General features: G+C 44.2%; 1 protein-coding gene across 1 annotated transcript in view; it reads left to right on the top strand.

Moving 5' to 3' along the window:
* The first annotated feature begins 2,036 nt into the window (after window positions 1-2,036).
* Window positions 2,037-21,949, top strand: part of LOC144175490 (2-succinylbenzoate--CoA ligase-like) — a 51,780-nt gene continuing 31,867 nt past the window's right edge. The window contains exons 1-3 of the mRNA XM_077704569.1: window positions 2,037-2,156; window positions 16,434-16,635; window positions 19,737-19,840. Of these exons, the coding sequence (XP_077560695.1) occupies window positions 2,037-2,156; window positions 16,434-16,635; window positions 19,737-19,840 (426 nt within the window). The remainder of the gene's footprint in view (window positions 2,157-16,433; window positions 16,636-19,736; window positions 19,841-21,949) is intronic.

The raw sequence follows: 21,949 nt of genomic DNA, 5'->3' as shown, positions 1-21,949 counted from the left end.
CCCATTGTGTTCACAGGCTTTGTCAGGAGTAAATATACGAAAATTGCAGATTGACAGGTGTTTATTAAAAGAATACAAAAGGCCATTTCACTTTTCGTAGTATATTGTAGATTGCGGACGCTGCATTTAGGAAAGTACTTAACATTCTAGCGGTGTCAGAGTTGAAGCTGCTTGTTATGTATATATGGTAGTAGAACACGATGGTGGCGGCGAGCCGTATAGCGGTCATTTGTGGGGTACTTTGGAGTGTGGCTTGTTTAAAGGCTTGTACACAGTTATTAGCGACGCACTGATGATTCATTCAGTAAGAAGACGGACGAGGTTTTTATTCGACCGGCACAGAATGTGCGCTGTTTGAAAAAATACTACCTTTGTGAGGCACACCTTTTTTGCGTCATTATATGCCGCCAAATGAATGTGCCTTTTATGGGGCGCAGAAGTAGATAATTTGGGTGATTAGACATCTGTTTCCTTAAACAGTGCAAATTCAATGTTTTTGTACCATAATTATAAGAACAAAAGGACAAGATATATATACCTGGAAACTGCAACAAAAGCTTGAGTTATCCTAAACATATCCAAAGCAAAGCGAGATATTTTCTGATTTGGCAACGCTGCAGCTCTATGACCCAATTTTCCTGAGGTCCAAGTAACCAAGAATATAATAGTAGCAGAACACTTCGGCTTGTCACACTTGTGGAAACAAGTACCGCTTCTGTATTTGCAATGTAATTACAATCTAATGAACATAATATCTTTCCTGTACGCACGTGCAACGAGGGGTATGAAAATTTGGATATTCATTCTTTCTGTATATGTCAGAATAAAGGGACATTTATAGAATGGTCGCCGCTTTTGTAACACCCAGAAATTATCTAAATGTCCGAAAAATATGACAGTAATGCGCCGTTGCTCGCTTCGAAGCAGAGAAAGACCGAAACTCTTTAACTAACACCGAAGAGTGTATGTAACGAATTATAGAACGTTAGGCTTTAACCAGTGATTGTGCGAAAAGGTGTTGGGACAACAACAAAAACGTTTTAACCACCTTTGATTAGTTTCTCGGCTCTTGGAAAGGATTAAAGGTCGCAAAGAGTCTGGTACGTGCGTTCAGGGCATTATGTTTATATCTTTCATACGAAACTCATTCTTATTGATAGGAGCAAACAATGTATACAACATGCCAAATCGCTCTTTTATTCTGCTTGACTCATGGCACAATTCTTAAGTTTCATCAGTACTAAGAAAAAAAATCTTGTCAGGTACTAACACTGATTAGTGTGGCTCTAATTGCTGCATAGCAACGCTTAAGCACACAACAATAATTTAATCCAAATATGAAGGGCGTCGTACTCCTTTGAAAGGAGCAGCTACGGCGGTGGACTTGAACATATTCCAAAATCGGTGAGGTGAGGGCGTTTAAAAATAGGTATACGGCATTATTGATGTTCGGGGTAGTCAAAAAACAAGCATTTATTTTCACAATAACGAATAATAATCAAATAGTTAAATAATAATCACTTATTTTCATAGTCAAGGAAAAATCCCAGCCTTTCAACGCCAACCAGAAAACCCAAGATGTCGCAGCCCCGCAACACCCTTTTTTCCAGGCAAAGAGGGTGCGCAGCTACAAATCAGGTTGTTGGAGCATAAGAAAAAGAGTGTGAAAGACATGCGAACACCCTTATTACAGCTATACTACTTATTTTTAGGCGATAAGTGTTTAAAACATTAAGTGTTTAGTACGGGTATTTTCGGAGGATCTGTAAAGACAAACATCGCTTGGAGGACCAGGAGTGTAGCGTGCTATCAGGAAAATAAAATTTTGCTGAGCGCTCGTCAATATATGCAACGTTTGATTCCAACACGAAATGATCAAACGCTTCAGCAAGACATGGCCGGAGATTCGCACAACTTTGTGCTAGGAGGTTTCCTTGAGATAGAAAGATCGGTCTCATTTGTTTGCTACAGAACATAAGCTGTCATTTTTTTCTTCCAAGGAGCTCGAGCTGAACCTGTGGAGTCTGTCTGGTACAATGGCCCGAATCAAAGATAAAATTCTCTATTCGGCCCACCCGGGAATAGAGATACCGGTGTGCACATTCTACTCCTTGGTGAAGGACAAGCTTCAAGTGAACCCTGACAAGCTGGCCCTCGTAAGCAGTCAAATCTAACGTTCTAATGCTCGCAAAAAAATTGTTAAGTGCATATATATATTTATATATATAAATATATATATATATATATATATATATATATATATATATATATATATATATATATATATATATATATATATATATATATATATATATATAGGGAGTAGTAGAACTTTGAAGATGGTAGAGAACACAAGAGAAGAAAAACTTCGAACAAGGTAAAAGCAAGATTGTGGCCTACGTTTCAGCAAAGAGAACTTGCTTTCCTCAGGCCCTGAGGAAAGCAAGTTCTCTTTGCTGAAACGTAGGCCACAATCGTGCTTTTACCTTGTTCGAAGTTTTTCTTCTCTTATGTATATATATATATATATGACTAGAACACACTGAACATGTTTTTCATTATTCCCAACAGTTTCGAAAGGCGAATAGACAGAACAACGCTTATACACACTTTGCCTCGAAAGGCTTTCGTTTCTTCTCACCCTCACCAAGGAGATTCCTCCGGGAGAGTAAAAGAGCGGGCAAGTAACAATAACATTTCGGAACTATACTACATAAGGTGGGGGAAAAAAAAAAAAACGAAAGAAAAGAGGAAAGGAAAGGTGAATGTTGGGAAAGGGAAGTGGGCACTGTTGCGGTGTTTATAGAGAGAAAAGAGACGCATAAAGTTAAACCAATGTACGTCTACAGAAAAAACGGCGTGCTGTGTCTGGGTGCGGAGAGAGAGAGATACATAAAATTGGAAGAGTCGAAGATTGAAAGCTCGAACGAAAAGGCTCTCGATAACACATGAGCATGCCAACCTCAGCCTACTGGTGATAAATGTTAAGAAATAACGAAAACAGCATTTGTTAATTGCGATTTGAGACAGTTGTTAGAGGCAAGTGCCACATAGCCAGAAGGTGGCCGAAGGAAGCTTATAGGGAAAAGAAACACCTGAAAAAAGACTTGGGAAAAGAATTTATTACCTCACCGTGGCCGGATATATTTATTCCTGAAGAGAAATATAGAGACCGATATTTTTTTATTTTTTGTGTGGCCCATAGCGCGGGTGCTATTCAAATACACAATAGCAATTTTTTTTCAGCCGATGCTAAGTACTTATTTCACTTTTGTGACAAAACACAGTTGTCTAAAGCTAGCACTAGCTGGTCAGGATATTCGCATATACCCCTTTTTTCATACCGTTATAAGTATTTATTTGCTGAATAACTGCTACCGGATGAAGCACTGCGTAACCAGAGGGAACTGCAGCGTTTAGAGAGATTGATTGATTGATTTTAGGGTTTAACGCGCCGACGCAACACAGGCGATGAGGCGCGCCGTAGTGGAGGGTTCCGCATTAATTTTGACCACCTGGGGATCTTTACCGTGCGTCGAAATCTCGTACACACGGGCGTTTTTGCTTTTCGCCTCCATCAGAAAAGCGGCCGCCGCAGCCGGGAATCGAACCCGCGACCTCGTGCTCAGCAGCGCAACGCCTGCGTTTAGAGAGATACTTTGAACTTATTCACTGTATTTGTGGTGGGTGTCATATGGAGCACTGGGTGATATAAGCTACAAAGCAAGAAAGAACGACACGTGTCCTCCTGTGGTTTTTTTGTTCTCCATATTTTATCTTGTTGCTGAAAAAATATCAACCCCTTTAGCTCAGTCTTTCGCCCTGGGAAACTGTATCATAAACTTTCAAGAAGACTGAAAGCCTTCCTTGGAATGCCGAAGTGAACTCTGCCCCACAAACTCAGAAACGTCTCCTTGTGTACTCAATCTTTCTTTCTTTTACAAGTAATGAATAGATGGGTGGTAGTCTGCACGGATATTCAGGGTTGACTAAAAAAATGTGTACTCAGGGCACCCTCATTCAGTAATTTAGGTAATTCGGAAAAATTCACTGGCTTCGTGAACTACAGTGTGGACGGTAAATTTACTGTGTGAATTTCAACCATATAGGGGAAATACGGCCTAATTCTTAGCGTTGCGCTATGAAAATCTCACACCACAAGCATAAAAGGAATTTTTAAAATTGCATCAGCCAGCAACTACAAAGGCTGTCGAAGATTTGTCGGTAAAAATCGTCAAATCTTTTACTGTAAAAAAGGTTTCCTTATTCACCCGGCGGCTTTAAAACGTCGCCAATGATTGGCCAAGCTTTCAGGTTGTCGGCAAATGTATTTACCACTCCCGTGAGAATGCGGAAGTAACACTGGACAAAAGCAGTGCCTTTCTGGTAATGCTTGGTGGCGGTTCGTTTATTACAGACGCCAAATATTTTGTGGAACAAGGTGCGACTCTTCATTGCGGTGTTTTGTGATTCTAAATTCTCTCCATTAGAGCGGAAGCAACACAAAATGCATGCGACAATGCGAATAGAAACTTCTTACACAAAAGTAAACTGCGTCAAATGTAGTTACAGATATGATAATAGTTAGAAACTATCAAGAAGATGCGGAGAACATAGGATTTCGGTCAATATATTTCTGGTCGCGTACCATTTATCGGCAGCGACGATGTTTGGATACCTTCATCTCCGAAGCGTAATCGCAGTTTCAAGGTATCGCCAATGCAGCAGCGTACACTTTTTCATAGAACTTGTCTTCTTACGTGCTTGCTCGTGTTTTGAACAGAAATACTCCTTCCAGCAGGGTGACCGGGATGTACGCGGTAGCTTCCCCACAGCCAGAGATCTCTTTCGCGCGAACCTCTTCGGCGCACTGTGAGCACCCTCACGTACGGTGCAACGGCTTACGACCTCAACAAGACCGACACCAAAACCATTCAGGTGCTACATCGGGCGACCCTCAGGACCGTCACTGGCTTACCAAAGCATACACCCATTGGTAAACTGGAGCAAGCTGTACCTCTTCCTCCTATTGAAGCCATCATTCAGGAGGCCAAAGCCCAGGCGGACTTCAAAAGACCCCTTACACACCAGGGACACGCCTTAGTAGCGTGGGACGCCAGAAGACCACCAGTACCTTCCAATTACCCAGTCCCCATAGCACCCTGGCAGCGACCAGCAATTGATACTGCTACGCATAGCAGACCGATAGAGCGTACTAATACTCTATTGCGACAGCGGCGAATCCGACGCCTCCAAAGGGATCGCCTTCAGAACGAACTGGACATTTTCACGGACGCAAGCGTAAACCAGTACGGCGCGGGCCTTGCTTGGACATGCCCTGAGGCACCGGTTCTCTCAGGGTACACTACCATACTTGGCAAAGAACTTTCCAGCCTCGATAAGGAGCTGTACGCTATTAACAACGCAGTGTCAGCTATCGCCTTTGACTGTGACCCACCTCTACCGCCCTCCATACGCATACTCACAGATTCGTACGAGGCCCTCACAGCTTTGCGATCATATGATTCGACCCACCCTGTCGTCCACGAAATTCTATTTCAAATTCAACTCCTCAAACGGAACAACACCAACATCCGCGTCGACTGGGTACCTGGCCACGAACCATTTTCTTCAGGCAACCAGGCGGCTCATATGGCCGCTCAGGAGAGTTCCCCCTCTTATCCTCCACTGGTGCCTGGGGTAAGGCCGTCGCGGTCCCCCTCTCCCTCCCCAGCGATGCGTATTCACCAGCACAAGAAGGACCGACGCACACGTCTAAAAGCCCTAACTCCAGCTGGCTACCTCAGCCGCCTACCTCCTATTCCCCGCTCAGGCGAAATTTTTATTAACAAATATATTGCAAATTCAGCGTACACACCTGAAACGCTTCGCAAGTGGTATACCCCTCACCTGCCCCCTCGATGTCCTTACTGCCGTACCACAACACCATCAGACCTCACATACCTAGTTTGGTGGTGCTCAGCTTTCGCCACGCACCGTACATTTTAATCTCCTCAGCCCCATCCCGATCCACAACAAACTGATGCACAACTATTATATGACATAGCGGTTTATTCAATCAAAAGCGGTCTGGCACGGGTTGTTTGAGCGGGTCCTCCCCCGAACGAACTGGTGTATGTGCACAAACCCTGTTGCGATCACCATGAACTGGCCCATGAATTGCAGGTTCCAAGAACTGGCCCAGTTATTGACTACTGAGAACGACCAGCATTAATTTGTTTATTTTCGCTTACCCTCCCTCCCCATTCCTTTCCCCATCGTGACCAGTGGTCATCCTTTTCTATTAAAGGTTGTCTCTCTCTCTCTCTCTTCGGCGCACGTGCCATCGCGTTCAACTGTACTTTGGCCCACATCATGCTTATTCTTGTTTAATTCTGGCACGGTGCCATTTTAGCGAGTGATTAACGCACTCCATTTCATTCATTTTATTTCTTTTACTTGCCAATTACTCCAACACAAAGGGTCACCAGACTGTTTGGACCAGTAGCCAGCGGCGAATCATGGGTCAAAAAATAGAGTATACACGATGCAGCCTGTGTGCAACAATGAACATCTCAAAGGGCAAACGCTTTAATATACTCAAGTTTAGATATTAATGAACAACCCGGGGAGGAATATTTCAGAGCACAAAATCTTGGTGTGCAGCCACAACAAAATTTATATGGGCGATAGACGGAACACGTGCACAAATGCGGGCAATTATCTATTATGAACATATTACAAGTTTAAAAATATCAATAAACACAGAAGTATATATGCAATGCAAACACAAGTAGTTCATAGCAAAAATTTTCAACGTCTGGAAACAACAAAACTCACCGTTGAGATCACCAGCGCAGTAGTAAAACAATACATAAAACAAATAACCAATTACAGCGTACGGCATTCCCGAGTACACAGAATGACCCATCAGAAAAAATCTCGCTGCTGGTTTGCATTGTTTTCACTTAGTATTTTTATACACACGGTGAAATTTGCGTTACTTTTGTTGCGCTTGGTAAATTGTTCCATATTTCAGCTCTTATAAACGCTAGCTGTCGTTCTCCGTATCCGTTCTTTGTGAGGGGCAGGTTGAAATTACCAGACGCAAGGTTTCTAGTGGAAAGAGAAGAAGTGTAAAACAAGCATACCTTCAAGGGCGTGTTTTTTTGTTATGATATTACAGTGGAACCGTGATAATACAATTTTCAATCGACCGCGAGAAAGCGTCGTATTACCGGGGTGTCGTACGACCGGGGTGCGGGCAACTGCCGGCCTAGTAGACGGTCCCACTCTACAGGTGGGCTATGAACTTATTTAAACTACTTTATTTAGCGCGCTGCCTCGTGATTTCGGAACAGGTAGCTGAAATCCGAAGTAAAAAAAACGCCTGTGTAGCTAGCCCGTCAGCCAAGCGCCCGTGCAGCCACCGTACCCATACCCTCCGGCGCTATTTAGAGCCCGTCAGCCCTGCGCCTTGCGCGAGCGGTATACCGTTGCCGTGGTCACGCTAATTGAGAGAGGAAAACGCGAGTGTGAAACTTTCCCGGCTATGCGCAACGAACGATAGTACAAGTCGGAGATGAAAAAATACGCCATTTCCGTACAGAGTGGAGTCACCCTTTGAACGGTCCCGTGCTGTCGCTATTGGGTCAAAGTGCTCAACCCTTAGCTGTTTTCTTTGTCCGCAAGACCCAGTAACGCGAAATTGATGATTCAAACTTCGCGATAAACCGTGTTGCGGCAAAAATTATAGCGTGGTCTTGCTACAGTGACTTGCTGCGGCGGCAGCGAGTGACCCAGAATATCGCTGCCAACGTACACGTGTCGCCACCCTTGCGGCGGACGCGCGTGAATTCAGGCGCCGTAGCAAAGAAAGGAGCGCAGTCACAACGCGGCTGTGAAGGACAGTGGTAAGCAGAAAGCAGAAATATATGGAGGAGGAGCGTCGTGAAAGGATGAACTTTGTTCGAGCGGGCCGGGAAAACGGGTGTTCGGTCATCGCCGTGGGGTTGCGCCGTATGTTTTCTCATTCGTGGTCGGCTCGATGGGAGCTTCAAAGTCACGGCTCGTCTGCCACTTTACCTTCGGCTTCTCGCTCCCTCGCACGAGTACTCCCTTGCTTTCTTGCTTCTGTTAGGCAAGTTGTGTGGCCCGCTTCGGACCTTTGCACATCAAGCAGCGTTAAATTGGTGTTCAGAGTAAAGAAAGGTGGGGACGAGGTGGCGAAGCGGTGTAAATATGGAAAAAACGCCGGTTTATCCGCGCCAGAGTCCGTCGTATGAAGCGGACTGCGTGCACTCGAGTGTCGTATCTTAGGGGTTTTCAATGCATTGTTTCGATAGGGAGTTTGCCGGGACCGCGGTGACCCATCGTAAGATGCGGGTCGACGTAAGTCCGGGGGACGTATCAGCGGGGTTCCACTGTATTTACAGAGCTTGCCGTCTCTACTTTTCGCAATGCATCAAAAGGTAAAATTGGCATATCGTGAAATAGCGGTTGACTCGTATTATTATTCTTAGAGTATGTTGTTGTTTTTAGAGATTGTTTCTGCAATGTCTGAATATGTTATTCTTTTATAGGTCAGACGCCAATATTCAATGAAATATGTTAGGCGAAAGTGGATGAATGCTAAGTGTAATATCCGTCAAATGTCCCAGTCTGAGTAGTTTTGGGCCTGAAGCAAAGCGTAACATCTGGACGCCAACCTAGCATAAATTTCCTTCAGGCTGTTCTGCCAGTTAGGTTATCAAAATTAACGCTATGGTACTTGGGAGAGTTTGGAAGAAAGAGTAGTTGTTGATAGATACTTGGAAGAGTTTGAATGGAAGAGTAGCTGTTGATGGGTATTGGGATAGAGTGAAGGTTTACTCTTTTATTGCGCGAACAAAAGATCGCATATTGAGTTTTTTCTGTGGTAATTCTTACGTTGTTTGAATGAAACCATTTAAAAATTGTTTATAACTCGTACTTTTATGAGGTTTAATTACTTAGATATTGTTATGCGAAATAATTATGGCTGTGTCGCCAGCGTACATCAAAACGTCTGAGTATTGTAGGTATAAGGGCGAATCATTCACGTATAATGGGAATTTATTTTTATTTATTTATTTACATACCCTAAAGGCCCGAATGGGCATTACATAGGGGGGGATAGAGTGGGGTTATAATCAAAAGTACAGTACATTTTTCCAGCAGAACATAAACGAAGGCAGAGAAGGTGTACATGACTATTGCATCGAGAAACTGAAAGTACAATCCAGAAACAACGCCAAACAACAATACATTACATTGAATGAAAAAAGGGCTTCACGCGAAATACACTTAAAACAGTAAGCAAAAACAAAAGAGCGCAAACAGTACACTCTACTGGGGGCAAAAAAGATACAGAGAAAAAAAGAAAAACACAGAAAGATTTATGCGACATCAAAGAACTTCAAGAAAGGTTTTGAGTGCATGTTGAAAGGATGATGAATCAGACAGTTCTGCGATGTGAGCAGGTAACGAGTTCCATTCTGCGATTGCAAGGACTAAAGGAGAGTTTTTATATCTTTCTGTTTTAGCGAAAATTGGTTTAACTTTGAAAATGTGGTCAACCCGGGCGGAGATATGAGGCGGTGGAATGATATGAAGCTGGGAAAACGGCGTGCTACTGTGGTACACTGAATGAAAAAAAGATAGTCGAGCCAACGTTCGGCGCGTGGCAAGCGAGGGAAATAGAAGTGAATCCTTTACAGAAGATACGCTTTGATAACGCGAGTACGAGGACGTAATGAACTGGGTTGCCTTGTTCTGGACGCATTCCAAGAGGTTCGTTAAGTTTGCGCCCTGAGGATGCCATATGATTGAACCGTATTCTAGCGAGGGCCGGATAAGGCAATTATATGCATAAAACGTAGTTTCCGTGGTGGCTAAATGTAGGCGCCTCTTGAGAAGGCCAAGTTTTTTAAGGGCTTTAGTAGTTATGTATTCTATGTGGCACGTCCACTTTTAATTCGCCGTGAAGAACACACCTAAATATTTGAACGATTGAACTGAATCTATTGGATTATCATTTATTTTGTAATTAACAGGAACTGCCTCGGGGGTAGGACTAAACATTATGTCTTTGGGTTTTTCTACATTGATTTCCATTTGCCAGCGGCTACACCATTCCTCTAGCTTAATCAGATCAGATTGCAAGATAATTGTATCGGCTGGATTAGATATTTCTGTATATACTACACAATCATCCGCAAACAGGCGAATTGCTGATTTTAGGCTGCATGCTATGTCATTGATGTAAATCAGGAATGAAAGAGGACCTAACACAGACCCCTGAGGGACCCCAGATGATACACGTGTTTGGTTAGAAATATGATTGTTTAATTTGACTGTCGGGAAACGATTGGTTAAAAGCTCTTCTATCCATCGTGTTGTGTTTTGGTCAAGTTGGAGGTGGCGAATTTTTAGTAACAGACGTTTATGTGGCACGCGATCAAAGGCTTTCGAGAAGTCAATGAAAATTGCATCAACAGGACGGGACAGGTTTAAAGCGGGATTAAGGTCGGTCACCAATTCGAAGAGTTGTGTTTGGCAAGATAGATCTTTACGAAACCCATGTTGGTTATTTAAGAGCAGTTTGTTCAGGTTAAGGTGGTTCATTATATGCGTGAATAATATGTGTTCGAGTAATTTACAACAGATTGATGTTAGTGAAATTGGCCTGTTTTTATTGGGAATTGTATTGTCACCCGATTCGAAAATTAGGGTCACATGTTCTGATTTCCAATCTTCTGGTATGAATCCTGAATCAAGTGATTGTTGAAAAATCAAAGAAAGAAAATATGACGAAAAGGGACTTGTTAGTTTTAGAAGTTTCACGCTAATTCCGTCTGGTGCGGGGCTAGTCTTGAGTGCCAAACGATCTATTGCGCAGGCTACGCCATGCGTAGTGATTACAATAGCGGAGAACGGGTGTGGAATGGTTAGTGACGGCAAATCGAGAGAGCTATCTAGGGGTCGCTCAACAGTGAAAACTTGAGAGAAGTAGGTGTTCAGCTTTTCAGCACATTCTGCAACAGGCAAGGTCTTGCCATCTTCACTTGTGAGGGATGGGGCAGAGTTTTTGTTCTTTGGATTAATAACATTCCAAAATTTTTAGGGTCCGTTTTTAAAAGTTTTGGGAGCGTACAATTGTAGAAATCATTTTTGGCCTTGTGAATTGCATCCGCGCACGCGCTGGGTGAACTCTTGTATTTAAGCCAGTCGTCGGGGTCGCTTGTTTTAGTCGCTTTCTGGTATGCTCTTTTCTTTTTGTTTAAGCTTCTTTTTACTTCTCGAGTAAACCAAGGGTCATTTACTCTTTCGCTCATTGATAGTTTAGGTACACACAATTCTTCCACTTCCTTTAGTTTATCGCGGAACAAACACCAGTTATGCTGCACTGAGCGATTTGCAAAGTTGAGTTCAAAGTCTTCAGAGAAGCTCTGCAACAAACCGTTTAGTTTTTCAGTGTTGGTTCGGCTGTAGTTAAAGATATGTTTCTTAACTTTAGATTTGTCGGCACGCGTTGCGCTGCTGAGCACGAGGTCGCGGGTTCGATTCCCGGCCGCGGCGGCCGCTTTTCTGATGAAGGCGAAAAGCAAAAACGCCCGTGTGTACGAGATTTCGGCGCACGTTAAATATCCCCAGGTGGTCAAAATTAATCCGGAGCCCTCCACTACGGCGCGCCTCATCGCCTGCGTTGCGTCGGCGCGTTAAACCCCCCAATCAAATCAATCAAGATTTGTCGGCACGTGGTAACAACAACGATCAATGTACGGCGTTATGGTCACTGATTTGGTCCAGTACGTTTGTTTTAGCAAGCTGTGCGTTATTTGTGAGGACAAGATCTAGTATGTGGTCGCCACGCGTCGGTTCATGTACGAGTTGTTTGAGATTATGATAATGAAGTAAGCGCAGAAAGCTTAGTTGTTCATGGCGATGACGTTGAGCATGAACGGTTAGGGAGGCCCAGTCAATATCAGGATAATTAAAGTCACCGGCAAGAATTAATAGACAACTCGGGAACTTGAGGAAAATGGTGTCGATCGAATCGTTAAGAATTTCTACGAAATCCTGCCGGCTATCAGGTGGCCGGTAGCAGGCACCGATGACGCAATGAACATGTTCAAAATAGCAAGAAACCCAAATGATTTCAAGAGAGGAGGAAATGGAAATACGTGATGGGTGATAACTATATTTCACACCGATTATAACTCCTCCCCCCCGGCAGCCCGCTCTATTTTTGCGAAAGAGCATAAATGACGAGGGAAGTGTTAAGTCAGTGTTTGGAACATCTTCAGATAGCCATGTTTCGGTGCCTACAAATATATCAGCCGAGCACGTGAACAAAATAGCATTTAGGGCGTCAATTTTGCTATAGATTCTACGAAAATTTGCTACGAGCAAGGATAACGGTTTGCTTGACTTCGATTTGTAAAGGGACCCTTTAGAAGTTCATTGTGGGGAGGGCGCTTTCGTTGAGGCCACCTTGACAACGCAGTCATTAGCAGCATGTGCAGTTTGTTAAAGCGCACTGTGCATTTCTCGGTGCGTTTTCTGTTCGATTTCGCGAAATCGCGCAGCTTTTTCCGGGCTAGCTGTACTTTGGGTGAAAAATCTTCTTCTAGCCAGACTATGGGCTCTTCAAGATTTTTCAATTTTGAGGCGTTACTTAGGGCTTCCAGTTTTGATTTAAAGTTAAGAAATTTAACAATAATGGGACGGTGAAAGTCAGGCCGGGGTTTCCCAAGTCTATGGGCTCTCTCAATGTCTCCAGCTTCGATTTCAAGGTGGGTACAAAAAAACTCTTTGACAATACGTTCAGATTCTGCTTATCCTTGATTTTCTTCTTCCGGTAGGCCTTTAATGATAAAGTTGTTACGCCTCATACGGTTGTTCATGTCACCAACGACATCCGCAAGACCTTCATTTGTTTTACAAACGTTCGCCTTAGCTTCCTGCACGGAATCGGCCACTACGTCAAATTTTTTTGGAATTCCGATACATTGTTTACAGTTTTTTCGATATCAGTCAAACGGGCCTCAATGGTGATGATTTGCTGTTTGATTGCGTTCAAATTAGTCGTAGTTTCTTCATGGCAGTTCCTTAACAAAGATAGAACGTCCTCGATCTTAGGTCCTGGGTTGGATTCAACGTCACCTGCACAAAGCAGGAGCAATGCCAAGCACGCGGACAGCAGTAGTGTCGAGGGCCTCGGACCGAGAACGCTGATTAAATTCATTCCAGCGGCGAAACGGCTTTGAGAGAGGAACTGTAGCGAACGACAGGCAAAAAAAATTCCCCCGCATTTCCCCGAGGGGGAGAATGTGAAAGTGCGAATGCACGGTTGTCGGCCCGCTTGCGGAGCTTGCGCTCGGCCCCCGCAGCCCACCGCCTTCTCTTCCATCTCTTCCATCGGGTTTGTAGTATCACGTGTACACCACGCAGTTATCAAGCCGCTATAACGCCGCTGAGTCGCCAACGCACGCCGCTGACGACGTAGTTTGAATGCGTTAAAGATATAAGGCGCGTTACTCCCGCTGATATCAGCGTGGCTTCCGTGGCTTAGTCGGTAGCGCGTCGCGCTGCGGCCGCAAAGTCCTCGGATCGAAACCTGGCGCCGGATGCTGTTTCTTTTTTAAATGTAGAGGAGCACTGCGGACGCCAACGCCGCCGACGCCGCCGCCGCCGCCGCCGCCGGCGGTGGATGGTTTGGGGTCGCTTATAAAGAGCATTCGCTCTTAAAACCTGCCGATGCGCACCCGATAGGTGCACACGTCGACACCCATAGGAACAAAAGAGGGGGATAAGCGGCCACAGAAGCTTTCAGTACAAGAATTTAGTGGAAAAATTCCTACCTAGAAAGGCAGAACACAGCGGTTACACAGCTGCCACTTGTGGCCGTGAATCCCGAAGGGCTGATGCGTCGCCGGGGGTTTTATAGTGTCCTGGTGGCGCATGACGTCAGAAGTGACGCCATGCGGTTTGGCTGGATGGGATTATTGTCGATGTCTTCCGTCGGTAATCAGCGGCCAGGCGGCAAGGAGCAGTATGCACGAGGCAAGGCTCCTCTTCCTAGAAAGGCAGAACACAGCGGTTACACATCTGCCACTTGTGGCCGCGAATCCCGCGAATCATGCGAACCCCGCGAATAATGTAAAACCCACCCTGGAATACGGGAGCATTAATTGGGACCCCTACACTATCACTAATGAAGAAAAGCTTCAAAAAATTCAGAGATGGCAGCTCGTTTTATCTATCCACGTTTTAGACATCGCGACTCCCTTTCATCTATGCTAGAGCTTGCACACATTGAGCCATTGGCCAACCAACGTAAAAGTGTCCGTCTAAACTTTCTACATGAGCTGTACTCTAATAAACTGGGAATCCAATCACGAGATTACATAACTGAAAACCCTCGTCGAGTGTCGCGTCACAAACATAGTAGATGCAATAAACAGTTCTTTGCCCGTACTGACCAATACAAAAACTCGTTTTTCCCCAGAACTGTTTCCGATTTTAATGTTTTGCCAGTGTTCACCCTTGCTGTCATCCAATACGTAATGATTGCATTCTTACCTGTTGATTATGTTTGTACGCGTTGATGTATTGATCTTGTATCCGTTCGCATGTCTTCTGGGTATGTACATCCCTCTCCTGCTTGGGCCAGCCAAGGTGCACAGTATTGTACAAATAATAAATAAATAAGGGCGCAAGCATGGACCCTTGTGGTATCCCTCTTTGTATAGGCAAAGAGGAGGAGATGCAATGTTTACGGAAACTCGCCGATACTGGTTTAGAAAGTAACTTGAGAATAGGCCGAATGATGTAGTTCTATAACCACATTATTTCGAATTGATTACAATGATCTACAGTGGCGGATAGTTTTTGAGGTATAAGCACACGGCAATAACTAAGTTATTTGTATTTAAAGCACAGTTTATTGTTTGCGGTATTGACAGCACCGCGGTTCATGTTGAATGGTGGGAACAAAAAACCGCGTTGTTGTGGGAACATTTTGTCGTAGTTAGGTAGAAATTTATAGATTCGTAATACAAATATTTTCTTATATTGAATGTTAAGTCCGCTGAGTACAGATATTGACCGGTAACTAGAGGGTTCGGAGGGGTCTCCGTTATTGTAGACTGCTCCCCTGGTGGCACGATTCAAATCTAACAAAAATCAAAATATGTTTCTTATTTTTATTTTCTCTTTACTGGGGCAGTCATTTTGTTGGGGTGTCAAACCAAGTAACCATATTACGACTTTTCAGGTCATCAAACCCAGCTAAACCGAACGCAAGTCTCAGTCCTTGTCCCACTTGGTGGTCATAAGCAACATACACCGTACACTTTAGCTTTCGCTTCATATTTTCAGTGATGTCAATCTGAGCATTATAAGAATTCCTTCTTCTGTGCCTACATGCAACGCTGACAACCGTCTGAAAAGACTTCCCATGAAATGAAGCTTCCGCAGTGGTCAGATCGGTAGGGAAACGGAAGCGAGTGCGAGTTTTCAACAGCTACCCAGCAATCAGCTCCAACGCTGGATTTCTAAGGGACAATGTAATCATCCACTCACAAAATGTGGGACCTTATAACCATACTTACGTCTTCCCTTGAACCGCGAGCGGGTTAATATTACGTCCCACGCTACAATGCTCTACGGGTATCTGCACACCACTGAGTCATAAAAGCAAAGCCTTTTCAGCTCGCGGATATCATACCTGAGCAAGAGGGGAAGCGCCCATACGTCCCTTTTCATGCGTGGTCAGGTCGCCGGACAGCACAACTTGTTGTAAGCCTTACTTCCGCTGTCAGGCCCCGGCAGTGCTGAGTCGTGAAAGTATCGCGTGAACCGTTCACGCAACTTCGTCAGAATTACGACTCGGAAGGGGAGCCAAAGCACCTATTTCTCATCGAGTTAGGGAATTTAGGGAGGTAAAATGTGTGAAACTCCGACAATTTTCTACGATTCCGCAGCAATCGTACGTCCCGTGTCTTTATTGAGACTGTTTTACTGCCAGAATATGCGATGAGTATCCAAAAACGTGTGGTTATAATATTGCTTTATAGCCCCCTTGGTATTTTTAGCCATGCTTGTACAGTCAAGGACAAATAAAATGTGAAAACAAAAATATAAAAAAGAACACGCAAAATTTAGATGTTCTCCTCATTTGCAGTACAATACTATCATAGAAGCCGCATTTCGCACCATTGTCACTGTAAATGAACCACGCGCCACTTTTACCTCTATATCTAAAGAAATCGCTCTCTTTGCGCGTTCCGGGTCATATTTGTTCGATCGAGTGTCAACTCTCCATGACTGCGTTACACTATTACACGGTTTTCAGGGCGTTACATGAAAAACCTTAGCAAACTTGTTTTGTCCGTATCCATTTGTTGCAGGTGGACGACGTGACACGCCTGACGCGTGGCGAACTTCTGGCCAACCTTCAGCGCTATGCCGTTGGCTTCTCACGCCATGGAGTTCAACCGGGTGATCGCGTATGCGTTCATCTCAGCAATACCGTTGAAAACCTCGTGGCGATGTGCGGCTGCGTCGCTGCTGGAGCGACCGTCGTAATGGCTAAGACGTCACTCATGGAACGTACGAAAACCGCGATGTTGATTTAAATTATTTCCAGTGTTTGGTTTGAGCTAGTTGGTATCGGTGATTCATGATTGCCTGCAGCGTACGTATACCCGAGCTTTTAGCTTTTTAGGTTTTCGAGTGAGCCTCGGGTACTAACGTACGGTCGTACCCGGGGTGAGGGGTAAGACGGCTGACTGTAACTCTTTTAATGTACCAGGGGCAGATTCGAATGCTCCCTGTACAGGAGATTTGATTTATTTATACTCTTAAGCTGAGTTTTGTGAACGGCGGAATCAAACAATTGCAAAATAGCTCCGCCGTTAAAACCTCAATGTAGGATGATGATAGTGGTCAACTTCTTGAAGTTTAAGGTCAGTGCTACTTGGAGCGAGTGACACCCTGGTTAGTGCGCTGGTTAACTAAAAATGTGAGCGAAGTCGCACCTAGTGGCATCCCCGCTATGCGCAAGTGTGTGCAGGGCTTGTATATTTCCAACCAATCTGAAGAGAACACGCCGTACTCCTGTCTCTGTAGTGAATGCCACTACCGAAGTGGAAGAAGGGAGACGTTTAATGAGGTCTGGTGGTAAGGTTACCTCTGGTTTTAAATGCAGAGCATTTAAGTAACTCACGATGTAACCCGCGTTGACGTCCGTAGTCGTAGTCTGCACCCCTCCCCCTACACTATATAAAACAAAATACTCTCCGGCGCCTGATTTCGATCCCTCGACCTTGCGGGCGGAACGCAATGTACATGGTGCTCTACCCACTGTGCCACAAAGCCGACACAGAATGGGAGGCTACGAACGCGCCTTTTATCGTTGACTCATTCAAACTATGTCAAGAAGCTGCTGATACAACGCATTCACTACCACCAACTCCCCAAACACTAAACGTTAACGCAATACACCAACCCCGTATGCGACGCGTTTACTCGAGTCCCCCTCGCGGGAAGATGGGCCCAATTTTTGACTAGATCACCGCGTTTGGAACTGACCTGAGCAATGTTTGTATTAGCCAACTGAGGAAAGCCAACTCCAAGCGTGGACATCAAGATGAGTAAATTTAGTCTTTGGAAGATAACATTCTCGAAAGGCAATAAGGAACACAGGAATACAGTCGAGGCCACTTATTACGATACCGTTTATAACAATATATAGGATCAAACGATGAACAGCTATGGCACCGTCAACTTTTGTATTCTTTCTATGGTAAAATAAACCGCTTATTACAACGCTCCAGTACCACGATATCGGATATAACGACTGAATCCGGATATATTGTGCACCAGAAGGGCAACAGTGATGATTCTAATGACAGAGTTGCGCAGCCTACATAGGTAGTGTCTTCGTAGGAGGCCCAATGCGTGACACAGTCCCCGGGAACTTTGTTTCCGCCAAGGACATTTACCTCAGCTAGGTGAAGCCTCTAAGAAAAGATTTACGCTAGCTTCACACGCGGCAAACAAAGGTGACCGATTGTGGCTTCTTTTCAGCTAATTAGTAGTAGTACGACCTTGCTGGCATGCGAATAAATTGTTTTGAGCTCTGTTCTGTTTTCTTATTTCCCAACCCGCTTATAACAATTATCGGTTTTGACGATGGGATTTTCTAGGCACTTGGATATTGTTGTAAGTGGACTGGACTGTAGTTGCCATTCCAGCGGTATGCGATTTTTAAAGGCCCATATAGTGTCGCCGTACTGGTTTATGAGAGGCAGCGTGCTGATTTCGGAAGCGTGAGTAGCGAACTTAAGTAGCAAGGTTGGCAGCTACTGGAACGGAACGAACAAGTGCGTATTTCTGTGCCTCGCGGTGAAATCGTGGTCGTTAAATAATTTATAAGCAATATAGCCTCTACAATGTCTCTTCCACGAACCTGGTGCCTGCTCACCATGTTATATCAGCTCCGGCTGCAGTAAATAAGATTCTAGTGGGATCATATATCAGAACAACCACCATTGATGAACTGTTTCATAAATCTGTAGCTTAAGCTTTCTGAGTAGCACACAGTACATCCATACTATTTTTTATGACTAATAGATCTTTATAGACAAGGGTGGGATAGAGACTAAAGGAACATTAACGGAAGGTTTTGTTAAACAAACAAGGTACGAAACAGAAACCTCTGCAGAACAAAAACTGAAAAAACTACATAAGACGCAGGTCATTGGTGGGAGCGACAATATCGCTGCACGTTAGACTGCTTGAATTTGACGTTTCACATCACTGAAGATCGATCTTAACATCATTAAAGATTGATCACTAAGTTACTGTTCTCTTCATAAACAGCTCAAAATACCATCTGAAAGCAAGCAGCAAAAATACCCTGCATTTTATTGTGAAGGCAACTTAAAGCACCCGAAAATTTTTGGCAGTTTGTGTATTTAAAATATCAAAATTTCTGGGAAATTTTTTAGTGGCTTACTGCCTAAATATTACAGACCGTGACTGCTCGTTCCATTCTCTTCATGTTTAGGTTGATTCTTGACAGAGTGAGCAAAGTACCCTACTGTGCTTGCATCCACACGTGTGGCATACATACGGCATAAAGCCAACGATTGCGGATATCATAAAGTTGGCATGTGAAATTTTTTTGCACGACTCATCGACGGCACGCATACAATATTAGATTAAAACGTATGCTTTCTAATTTCTTGCCCCTAAATGTTCATCCCTGAAATGCACAAAGTTATCTTAACTGAACTGCACCTAATGCTTCTATACAAGCAATCTTCACTCTTCCAATTACCACTGCCATGTTAAGGATGAAGCCCATAACGTGCTGGGGCTGTTGGCGTCTCCTGTAGTCGTCGTAATAGTCGTCTCATTTATTCACGCTGCTAAAACACCGGGACACTCGTTTACGCCTCGCGCTAGTACGCTTCGTAACGCGTACTAAACGAGCACGGTGCACTCGCTTACGTCTCGTGCTCGTACGCTTCGCGCTTAAAAGACACGAGACCTTTACAGCAAAGCTGTATACCCCCACCCACCAACGGTTTCGTCTCCGTAGGCGAAAAAGCCAAGGCGCCAAGAATACACTTATACACCGCATGCTTTGCCCCTCCCCAGGTATCACGTTAGTGGGAATGGCCCGGGATTATTTTTTTTTTCAGGTGAACTCCGGTACTACATAGAAGACAGCGACAGCGTGCACATTCTCACCGATGTGGAGTTAACCGAAAAGGTGACAAAAGCAATCGCCTGTTTGACGCTCAAGGTGAGTTTCACACCCCATTTTTGTTTATTGACGAAAGAGCAGGAACGTGTCCCAGCGCAGCGTGAAATGTTCTAGCTGCGGCTTCCTCAGCAATTACGGTAAGAAGGTCCCATAGGGAAGGGATTCTAAAACAGCGCACATCAAGCCTTGTTATTTGTACGCCCACGTACCAAGAATCGGTCTGTAGGCGCGAATTTGCAAACTTCTTTGTGGCCTCCAATATCCCTCTTGGCAAACCAGATGCGCTTGTAAACAAGACCCTGCTCGAAATCTATTGCCTGCGTTTCTTGTGCTCCGTTCTCGAACCTCAACTTCAGGAACAGAGAAATCTCCGAGCCAGGTTGTTAGCGTTGTCTTTCAACAACTGCCCCTTCACCGCATCGAAGACTGCTTTATTTCCGGATCGTATCCCACATTGAAATGTTCGGTCATAAAACCCCTACCATGCAGTTCACATGACGAGTAAAAGCATTGAGAGAACTCCTGGCAGCCTATTCACTTTCTGAAGAGATTTTCTGAATCCGTGACATTTTCTGAAGAGATTGAAGACTCGACAAATGAAGATACTTGCAAAGCAACATCTGCGTTAATGGCATTAATTGGGTCTACTCGAGCGGTGAATTCAGGTCGGCCGCATGAAATTTCTTCTTGGTGTTTTCTATGCTAGATGCGCAGTTATTATGCTTACCCAGTCTATTTGGCACAAATATACATAAGATCCTGATTTATTTATTACACTTTTAACCGAACGTTTAGGTGCAAGCGGGCACGCCTTTCTTACTGACTTAACAAGCTGACTTGCACTAGTCCAACGGCAGACCGAAGTATAGAAATCATGTTAAAAGAAAAAGTGACTGAGCATGTGCTCGCGTGACTTCAAATTTCGTTTACGGCGATAGTTTTCTGACACTCCTGCCCTGTAGCTGTCTCTCCTGTCGACCAAGTCTATTTGGCACAAAAACACCTGATGTCCTTATTTCTTTATGACATTTTCAACCGAACTCTTGGGTGCAAGCGGGCACGCATTGCTTACTGACACGTTTTAACAAGCTGACGTGCACAAGTCCAACGGCAGACCGAAGTATAGAAATCATGTTGAAAAAAAAACTGACCGTGCATCTGCTCGCGTCACTTCAAGTTTCGTTTAACGGCGATAGTTTTCTGACGCCCCTGCCACGTAGCTGTCTCTCCTGTCCACCAAGTCTATGTGGCACAAAAAAATCTTAAGTCCTTATTTATTTATTACACTTTCAACCGAACGCTCAGGTGCAAGCGGGCACGCCTTGCTTGCTGTCACGTTTTAACAAGCTGACGTGCACAATTCCAACGGCAGACCGAAGTATAAAAATCATGTTGAAAAAAAAACTGACCGGGTATCTGCTCGCGTCACTTCAAATTTCGTTTAACGGCGATAGTTTTCTGACGTCCCTGCTACGTAGCTGTCTCTCCTGTCCCATCTGCACACTTCAACGCTGTTACCTTCATGTCCCGGTCCACCCATTGGACGTTACCTGAAATCAATTCAATTTTGCACCCGTCACACAGCTGGACAGTAGCTCTTCGGTCTCTTTGGACTCGTGCCTGTTTTCAAGGCGGATTTTAATTGTTATAGCAAAAATAAAGCACACAACTTTTTTTCTGTTTAAAGCAGCACTTTGAGCACCAGTTGTGAAAAATTCGAAGAACTTAAATAACTTGAAAATAACCACGTTTTTCAAAAAAATTGAAAAGCTTGTAAATACAGTATACTCACGATAACTGAAACGCGCGTACGTTCACACAAATTTCGTTGTTTTGGTTGGCTGGCTTTGTTTTCAATGTATTATAAAGCCGCCCAATTCAAACTGCTTCATTCAGAAAATTGGGTTAGGTTGTACTTTTTGCTTGCCATTGCCGAAAATACCTGCTGGATTTGCAATTTCAGCTGCACATTTGCATTCTGAAATCCCTATAAGTCACAAAAAAGCGGATTAACTGTGTACAAACGTGTAAAAAATATCGTGCGGTACTACGGGTTATGTGTTGAAAAAGTAAGAACAGAAAAAAACAAGATGGAAAGCAGGGCAGAGGAGGCACATACTAAAAGCAAACGCGTGACCCTCCGCCAAC

This window comes from Haemaphysalis longicornis, unplaced genomic scaffold (genome assembly GCF_048455015.1).
Source record: "Haemaphysalis longicornis isolate Haplotype H1 unplaced genomic scaffold, Haemaphysalis longicornis Haplotype H1 scaffold_3, whole genome shotgun sequence".
NCBI lineage: Eukaryota > Metazoa > Arthropoda > Arachnida > Ixodida > Ixodidae > Haemaphysalis > Haemaphysalis longicornis.
Note: the sequence above shows the minus strand (reverse complement) of the source record. Positions and strands in the feature narration are given on the sequence as shown.